General features: G+C 33.5%; 1 protein-coding gene and 1 long non-coding RNA gene across 2 annotated transcripts; both read right to left on the bottom strand.

The window, feature by feature from the left end:
- Positions 1-235: 235 nt before the first annotated feature.
- Positions 236-933, bottom strand: LOC105631132 (major allergen Pru ar 1). The gene is made up of 2 exons (XM_012213132.4): positions 725-933; positions 236-625 (listed from the first exon to the last, which is right to left on the bottom strand). The coding sequence occupies exons 1-2, from the start codon at positions 903-905 to the stop codon at positions 330-332; spliced, it is 477 nt and encodes a 158-aa protein (XP_012068522.3). The 5' UTR covers positions 906-933; the 3' UTR covers positions 236-329.
- A 1,018-nt stretch (positions 934-1,951) lies between these two features.
- Positions 1,952-4,338, bottom strand: LOC119370061 (uncharacterized). Its single transcript, XR_005177638.2, has 2 exons — positions 3,968-4,338; positions 1,952-2,138 (listed from the first exon to the last, which is right to left on the bottom strand). It is a non-coding gene; the product is annotated as an uncharacterized LOC119370061 (long non-coding RNA).
- Positions 4,339-10,130: the final 5,792 nt, after the last annotated feature.

The following is a 10,130-nucleotide window of genomic DNA, read 5'->3' as shown; positions in this document are numbered from 1 at the left end:
TCAAATATAAGTTGTATAACAAATTTATTTAAAATTCTGATTTTTTCATTTATTAAATTGTCAAATATTAATGAAGAAGAAATAATTAAAGCAAGCATACATTTATAATATCGAAAAGAAAATCCAATGATTCATAGTTTATTTATTATGAATTCATGCTAATTACACCCACAATTCAACAGCATGGTGCATTTCTTGCACACATTTAACTTTTATTACGAGAGAGACCAAAAAAACTATATATAGTCTTGGTCCAAACAGAACGTAAAGAAATAAAAAAGCACAATAGGTTTTAGTAATTGCACCCATAAAATGGGAACACAATTAAATTAATAGGCATCAGGATTTGCCAAGAGGTATGTTTCAATAACTTTGAACATTGTCAATATCTGCTGCTCCCCAGCCTTGATTTGCTCTTCATCAATCTTAGCATCGCCCTTTGCATAATATTTGCTTACGCTCTTAGCAATGGATCCTCCATTTGAAGCCGGCACTAGTTTTATCTCATAAGAGATTTTTTCTAATGTATCGCTCCATAGTGCACCTTCAATTGTAGTATAATTATGTATGAAGTTATCTTTGTCTATTGCGTCAATTCTATTCTTCACATACTTAACTTCGCTGCCTGCTCGTATTAAAAGGAACACATTAATAACTAAAATTAATCAAAAGCTAATAGATAATTAATTATAACAATAATAGTACAGGTTTGTTCAATCATTACCTTCTACAAATGTAGTCTTTTTAATAGTTCCAGGACCTCCATTTCCTTCAATAATCTCAATACTCTTAATGACAGGAATAATTTTAGGGATAATTATAGAATCTTCGAGAACGAAGACCTTAAACATCTTTTCAGGAGAGATTGCAGTAGCAACTTCATTTTCACGAATTAAAGCAGCCATGTCAGATTTGGTGTTTGGAAATGATAAATATTTGCAGAAGACAATATATTTGTTATAAGGGATGAGATGTGTGGTAAAGCAAAAGGTGGTATTTATAGACCAGGCAGGAAATGTGAGTGTGCATCATCTAGGGTATGGATGGAATCTATATATATATATATATATATATATATAGAATGCGCACCTTGCTGATGTATTATTTATATTTGGGATAACAATTTTAATAAATGGAATTTGTATGTGAGTGGCATGCATGATTCGACATTTCCACAAATCAATATTTTTTTTTGGGTACAAATTAATTGCCTTAGGTGGAACAATCCCACCAAATCTGCAAAAACCAATATATTTTTTTAAGCAAGGTAGCCAAAGTCTACAATCAAAGGCTAATCAGATGTATTGTGAAGAGATATTGTTAAAGCTATTACTTTTATTTCCATGTAGTATCATTTGGAGATTGTAATTAAGGTGTGTTGAGTCAATAAGTGTATTAAAAAAACTCCCAAGCAAATGTAAAATATAAATGTAGTTTATAATTTTTTATTATTTCCGTCCCACAAAAAAAGACTTGTCACTTCTACTTCACACGTATTAAGAAAAAGTAACTAATATTAATAGGCAAAATGTAGTTTATAAATTTTTTTGTGTGTTTGATACTAATAGGCAAAATATTTACTTAATGTGTAGTTAGTGTAATTTTTGGACCAATAAATTTCACATTTTCAACTATATATCTAATAAAAATTTAATTGATCTAATATTATAAGTTCAAGTATTCAATTGAATAATTTATATAAATCAAAATATTTAATAGGTACAATTTTATAAGTTGAAGTATTTTACGTCTCAAAATAAAAAATGAGAATGTGATCCAATTATAATTGGGTTGGGCATTTAATCTTGGGCCTCAAATAGGAAGGAGCCTAAAGTAAATGATCTAACATAATGAGCTAATTGGGCACATCAATTATTTATGGACCACGGTACAGTTGGAGGCGGTTACCATTTTAAATACACAGATTGTATATAAATAGTATACACGCAGGAACGATTAATTACTTAGTTCATTAATTTGTATAATCTTCTACATTCAATATACTACAATATTTTCCCTCAATTTTTACTACTTGAGAAGCTTCAATTCGGTATTTTGGAATTCTCGTCATGCTATCAGAGCCTATAATTTTGATCCTTTATCTCCATCTCATTCTTCTTACTCTTGAAGATCAATAACTGTAAAACATAAAACCGTATGAGATGGCCACAGAGCTAGAACAGAGAGCAACTATGGAAGATCCAGAAGATTACAAGCTCTTGTATTCGGATAATCGTACATCTAACTTGGTAAGTGTGCCTCTAACTAGGAACAACTATCTGTCATGGAGTGGATATATGCTTATTACACTTAGAGCTAAGGACAAGCTAGGTTTTGTTAATGGCACGAATCCTAAACCTAATCCTGATTCACAATTATATGAGAAATTGATGAAAGTTGATTGTATGGTTGTGTCATGGATCTTGAATTCTGTCTCTAAAGAAATTGTTGAAGCATTTTTGCATTCTAATAGTGCTCGTAAGCTATGGGAAGATCTTGCACAAAGATTCGATGAGAGTAATGGGCCCTTATTCTACCAAATCAAGCAAGATATATCTAGATTATCTCAGGGGAATATGTCAGTAATGGTGTATTACACCAAATTCAAGAAGTTGTGGGTTGAACTGATGTGGTTAAGGCCACTACCTAATTGCAAATGTGGTGCATCTAAAGAACTGGCAGGTTTGCAGATGAAGATAGGCTAATGCAATTTTTAATGGGGCTAAATAAGGGTTAAGACAATGTGAAGAATCAGATATTATTAATGGACCCCTTTCTTGGAGTAAATAAAGCATTCTCCTTGGTGCTTAGGGTTGAAAAATAGAGGGAAGTGCACAATCAGACCTTTGAATCAAATGAAAATTTTGCTATAATGTTTGTACAGAAACCACCTAGGAATTATCAAATATCATCAGGAAACTCTCAATGAACATTAAGAAACTTTTAAAGGACACAAGGAAATTTTCAGAAATTCAACAATAGAGAAGTCAGAAACTTCATATAAAAAAGGAGAACAAATTATGCGACTATTTCAAAAATGGAGGTCATGCAAGAGATAGTTGCTTTAAACTACATGGCTATTGATGGGTCCCTGTCAAAGCCAAGAGAATTGAACAAGAGAGTAAGAAGTTTCAAGTGTCTTTCATTGATGAACTCTGCTGCAGATACCAGGGAAATAAATAGGAAAAGAATTAAAACTACTTAGTCCTATTCTAAAGTCCACAAACGGCACTTCATGAGTTAAAATAGCCAAGATTTGCTGACACAATCACAACAGCAAATTGACTTTATTAAACCAACATAGAAAATAATTACAGCAGAAAATAATTCCAACAGCAGAGATATAAGCTAGAGCAAAGACTTAGTCCAAGCACTTCTTATTCTTGATAGGCACCCTTGCAGATCTTCGTGGTGATCTATCAGCTATCCTGAGTGGTTTTATGATCTTAAACAAAATAATGCTAGAGCAAATGCAAGTGTGACAATGCCAATAGCAGAAGCACCTATCTCGGATTTAGAAACACACAGTCTTGGAGATTTACATGACAATATCTCAAAGCTAGTACAACAAGAGGTGATCAAAGCAATTCAGAACAAGAATACTCAGGCTGAATCATACAATCATGACACCTCTATAGCCAACACAGCAAGTTTCATAGGTATATTAACCGATACTTATCCTAAATGCATGTCAGTTCATGAAAAAGGTTTCATGGATAGTGGACACAGGCGCCACTGACCATATGACACCCCATATACAATTTTTTGATACCATTCACAAACTTCATAAACCAAAACCAGTCAGATTGCCAGATGGTTCAATCCAAAATGTCACACACACAGGATCAATAGATTTACACTTATCCTTGACCTTAGACAATGTTCTTTACCTCTGAAGCTTCACATGCAGCCTTATATCCGTAAATATACTGGCAAAAGGTAAACAAAATCTCAGTTAAAACTTTACCCGATCATTGTGTCTTTCAGGATTTGCAGACTGATCTTGTCATTGCCATTGGAAGAGTTGATGGGGACCTATATCATCTGAGTGCTAATTTCTTTGTCATTTCTAATCCTCATTCTACTTCTTATGCTTCAATTTCAAATTTTGCTGTAAATAATACTTGCCTAAACCATAACAAGCTTGTCAAATTATTGTGGCATAGCAAGCAAGGACGCATTTCAAATCAGAGAATTAAACACATATCATTGTTATCCAATTCAATAATGAATGTTATGATTGTCTTGTATGCCCTTTATCCAAACAACAAAGACAGCCATTTTCCATTAGCACTAGTTATACAGAAAAACCATTTGATTCAATGCACATGGATGTTTGGGGTCCATGCTCAATCAATTCTATCACAGGAGCAAAGTATATGATGACAATACTTAAGGATTATAGTAGATATACTTGGGTTTATATGATATCAAAAAAAATGCAAGTAATTGATGTCATAAAACACTACCTACAACTAATTGAAACCCAGTTTAGCAAAGTAAAGACAATTAACACAGACAATGGTACTGAATTCAGAAACAAACAAGTGCAGACCCTCTTAGATGCAAAAGGCATTTTACGCCAACAGAGTTGTCCAGACTCTCCACAACAAAATGGTAGAGTTGAAAGAAAACACAAAACATTACTACAAAGTGGGACAGCTATCATGATACGATCCAAATTACCTAAACCTTTTTGGTCTGAAGTTTTATTAATAGCCACACATATCATGAATAAAGTACCTTCTGAAACTTTACAATGAAAGTCTCCTTTGGAAATGTTGTACAAAAAGGCTCCTAAATTAGCACATTTCAAAGTTATAGGCTGTTTATGATTTGCCTTAAATGTAAGCCCACAAAAAAACAAATTTGACCCTAAAACCATCCCTTTTATCCTGATAGGCTATGCCTGTTGGCTCAAGGGTCAATTTTATCTTGAGATTTTGATAATTAAGCAAAATAAATAAATTTAATTATTTTATTTGTGCTAATATTATTTTATGCAGACTTATTTATGAAAATTAATAAACAAGGCAAATTCAAATAAATCCAAGTTTAAATGAAGATTATGAGGACCATTGAAGATTTTAATGGTTAAGAATATTAGGATTTATTGTAGGATAGAGAGAATATTCTTTTATAAGCACAAAAATATTTTTTTCTCTCTCTCTCAAAATGATTTTCGGAAATTACCTTAATTTATAAAAGATAAATCATGATTCTTTTCGATTTTCTTACCTAAATAAAAGAGATTTTGTGTTAATCATTTATGGTAACAAAATTTCCTATTTTCAGAAATTTAATTCACTTACCTAAATGAAAGAGATTTTATCTTAATTATTTTTGGTAATAAAATATTTTGAAAAAGTTTTTTTATATTATTTCCAAAAACTATTTTTAAAGGAAAGTATAAAACCTTATTCTTATTCGCTTACCTTAAAAGAAAATATTTTGACTCAAAGAATTTTTGGCAACAAGATCTCCGTATCTTCTAAACATTAGAAAGTCAATATGCTTAGAAACTACTTTCAAAGCCAGTCCTTTCTTTTTCTTCTCTTCTACAGTCAAAGAAGATTTCATTTCTTCTAAAATAAAAGCTCCTATAAGATAATCATAAGTGACGGGAGTCTCTTTGTAATTCATAACAGTTCCTATAGAATCCCATTTTTTAGGTAGAATTCTAAGGATTTTCTTAATAAGCTCATCTTCTGAAATTTCCTTTTCGAGAGTTCTCAAAGGATTAACTATATTAGTAAATCTAGAATTTAATTCTACAATAGTTTCACCTTCCTTCATACTAAACATTTCATATTCTCTCCAAAGGATATTTATTCTGAATTCCTTTACTCTATCTGTACTCTCATAGGTAACTCTAAGTTTTTCCCAAACTTCTGTTGCAGATTTACATCCAGACACTTTGTTGTATTTTGTTGCGTCTAAAGCACAATGAAGAATATTAATAGCTTTTTGCATTTATAGCAATATCATTCCAATCAGCATCTGTATATTCTTCTTTTGTTTTTCTAATACTCTTATTTTCTACAATTTCCATGGGAATACGAGGACCAGTTATATCAACTGATTTCATGAAATTTTCCATTATGGTTTTCCAATAAGAGTAATTAGAACCATTGAACAAAGGAGGTCTAGAAATAGATTGACCTTCTAAAGAAGTAAGAGGAAGTGGGGTTGCCATGAGATCTTATCTCTTAAGCTGTTAAGCTTCGGTATGTCAAGAGCCAAAGCTCTGATACTAGATTGTGGGTCCCATATCTAAATGGCACAACCCAAGAGGAGGGGGTGAATTGGGTTTTCTAAAATATAAAATTTAACTTAAAAAAAAAAACAAAACACAGAATTCTAAGTGCAGCAGAAATATAATGAACTTGTGAAAATAAGTTATTGATTAGAATTGCTTCACAATGTTCTATTTATAAAAAATATAAAGACTTTGCAAAGTGCACCAATCAATTAGAACTGCTTCGCAATGTCTTATTTAATATTAAAACAGTTTTATGATGGAAAGCTATTGTGATTAGAACTTCATCATAAAGTTTAGAAAATCATATAAGACTGTGTGAGAGACAGTTATCGAAATCAGAACTGTTTCACAAAGCTTTAACCAAGTTTAGAAAACTGATTAAAAATCCAAGTAGTGAAATATACTGAAAATAGAAAAACCGTTTAGAACTTGGTATATTCACTGATCAGAATTCCAGAGTTCTAATGTTCAGAGAAGATAAGACTTATTTCAGTTTTAGAACATCAAAACCATTAACAAATTTAGCATTTCTGGAGTATAAACAGAAGTGTGAGTAAAATAGTATCAGGCAAAACTTCAAAAATTAAAAAGATCAACACAGTGATTTATAGTGGTTCAGCATTAACTCGCCTACATCCACTCTCCAAGACTCATCTTGAGATCCTCAACTATGTTATCTCTTTTCAAGGGTAAGAGACAAACCAACAGTACAAGGCAATAGATCAATACCTAGATCTACCCTTCATCCTACTAGATTTTCCAAAGATTCTAGTTAACCTCAACCCTTTCTGTTTTTGGCAGAGTACAGAAACTCAATTCAAGACATTAGAATCTCTCTCACGGAGAAGGTTGCTTGATAACCTCTTTCACAATAGCTTCTCACCTAAGCTATTACACAAATGTTTATCAAATAGAGACCTGTCTACTAAAGATTACAGAATCTAAATAGATAGACATAAATGCAAATATAAGCACAGGAAAAACAGTTTTTCAGATTAGAAAATCATTTAGAAAACAGAACTGTTTTTCAAAAGAAGTTGTTATAAAAATTCTTCTCTTTTAAAGATAAAAACTAAAGTATAAAGATGAAAAGAAATAAGGGGGTAGAGAGTAAGTTTTGAGAGATAAAGGATATGATCAATAGGTGAATACTCTTAAAATGAAACTCTTTCTTCCACGTTTGTCAAGAATGAAAATGCCTTTTTATAGAGAGGTCTGTGACTCTCATTTTTAGAAAGTGAAGATCTCCTCTTTTTGAAATCAGAATATTTGCTTTCCTTATTTAGAAGATACAGGAATCTTAGTTACCAAAAAGTCAATCGTTTTCTCCTTTTGGTAAGTAAATAAGAGACGATCTTTCTTTCCTTTAAACATAAAGATTTTCGAAAGCAATTATATAAAAAAAAATATTTTTCTAAAAGATTCTACTTACTAAAACAAATTAAAATAAGATTGTCCTTCGTTTTAGGTAAGAAGATAAATTAAAATTCTTAGATCTTCAAAGAGGATTTTGTTTCCGAAAATGGAATGCATAAGATTCACCAAAATTGTTAGAGACACTATCTCTTTAATTTTAGGTAATTTAAGCATTTCGATTTTTAAAGGAATTTCGACAACAACTTTTTGACAAAAAGATTTATTTTGAAGAATCTATTTTTCAAAAAATAATTTTGTTGAGAAAAAAATTTGTTTTTTTGCTTATAATTGAATTTTCTCTCTATCCTACAATGAATCCTAAAAGTCTAACCACTAGGGTCTTCGGATGTCTTCATAAACTTTGGATTTGTAGGACTTGCCTTGTTCATTTATTACTTTCCATATGTGTTCTGCATAAAAATATTGTTAGCACAAATAATATAGTTTAAATTTATTTGTTTTGTTTGAATCATCAAAATTCCGAGATTAGAATTTGACCCTTGAGCCAACACAAATCATGAGTAGGGTAGTTCTTCTCGTGTGGTTGAAGCTGTCTAGAAGCATAAGCAACTACCTTACCCTCCTGCATAAGCACACAACCCAATCCATTATGCGAAGCATCTCTATACACATCATACGGTCTTCCCAAAACTAGCTGTGTTAACACTGGAGCCTCAGTAAGCATCGTCTTAAGCTTCTCAAAACTATTCTGACATTTATTATTCCACTTGCATCTGACATCTTTTCGAAGATGTCTGTCAAAGGAGTCGCAATGAGAGAAAATCCCTTGACAAATCTTCTATAATAACCAGCCAATCCTAAGAAACTTTGAATCTCTATAACATTCTTAGGTGGCTTCCATTCAAGCACTGCCTCTATCTTCTTCGGATCAACTCTAATACCCTGAGCAGAAATAATGTGACCTAAGAAAGCAATCTCAGACAACCAGAATTCGCACTTTCTCAGCTTAGCATACAATTGTCTCTCTCTCAATATCTGAAGTACAATTCTCAAATAGTGATTATGATCCTCTCTAGTCCGAGAATATACCAAGATGTCATCAATGAACACAACCACAAACTGATCCAAGTAATGATGAAAGATCCGATTCATCAAATCCATGAAGACTGCAGGAGAGTTAGTCAAACCAAACGGCATTACCAAGAACTCATAGTGACCATAACGTGTCCTGAAAGCGGTCTTGGGTACATCTGATGCCTTCACCCCCAACTGATGATAACCTGATCTTAGATCTATCTTCGAGAACACACTACCTCCTCTCAACTGATCAAACAAATCATCTATCCAAGGCAATGGATACCGATTCTTCACAGTAACTTTATTAAGTTGTCTGTAATCAATACACAATCTCAATGATCCCTCCTTCTTCTTTACAAACAATACTGGAGCACCCCACGGAGATACACTCGGACGAATAAAACCCTTATCAAGCAACTCCTCAATCTGTATCTTTAACTCTTTCAACTCAGCAGGCGCCATCCGATATGGAGCAATGGATATCGGTGCAGTACCAGGCATAACCTCAATACCAAACTCAACCTCTCTCTCAGGAGGTAAACCAGGTAACTCCTCTGGAAACACATCCGGAAAATCACATAATGTGGGTATATCATGCACACTAGGAGATTCTGACTCTGGAGCAAGTACACAGGCTAAGTATGCCTCACAACCATGCTGGATCAGTCTTCTAGCAGTAGAAGCAGAAATAACATTAGAGAGGTAATCCGACCTCTCACCCACAACTACAATCTCCTCACCAGATGAAGTCTGGAGTGTAATCCTCTTAAGTCTACAATCAATCCTAACTCCATGTCTAGATAACCAATCCATACCCAATATCACATCAAACTCCCGGAAAAGCAATTCTATTAGATCTCCCAGAAACACATGGCCAGATATTACCAATGGACAATCTCTATAAACTCGATTAACTACGACACTATGACCGAAGGGATTAGTAAACTCAGTACTATGCTCTAGCATATCAGCATGCATATTACCCAATCTACCCACATGTATGCATAAATATGAATGAGTAGAGCCAGGATCAATCAGAGCATAAACAGAAATATCAAGGAGAGAGAATGTACCAATGATAACGTTTGGGGCATCCTACTCCTCCCTAGTCCTGATAGCATCCGCTCTGGCAGGTGCTCTGGACTCAAGTTTTTCCACTGTCTCTGAAACTGGCCTCTGACTCCCAGTGCCTCCTGTATAACCACGGCCTCTACCTCTGCCTCTCGAAATAAAGGGAGCTGACCTCCCTACCTGAGGAGCTGAACTAGCCAAAGTCATAGGGCAGTCTTGAAGCAAATGCTCTGTAGACCCACATCGAAAGCATGCCCCAGAAAATCTCCTACAAACCCCAGGATGCTTCTTTTCACACCGAGTACATGTCAGAATATCAATCCACGCAGCACCTCCACCACTA

The sequence above is a fragment of the Jatropha curcas genome, chromosome 7 (assembly GCF_041381405.1).
Source record: "Jatropha curcas cultivar XTBG-Jc1 chromosome 7, XTBG_Jcur_1.0, whole genome shotgun sequence".
Taxonomy (NCBI): domain Eukaryota; kingdom Viridiplantae; phylum Streptophyta; class Magnoliopsida; order Malpighiales; family Euphorbiaceae; genus Jatropha; species Jatropha curcas.
The sequence above is the reverse complement of the archived record's forward strand: the minus strand, read 5'-3'. Positions and strand labels throughout refer to the sequence as shown.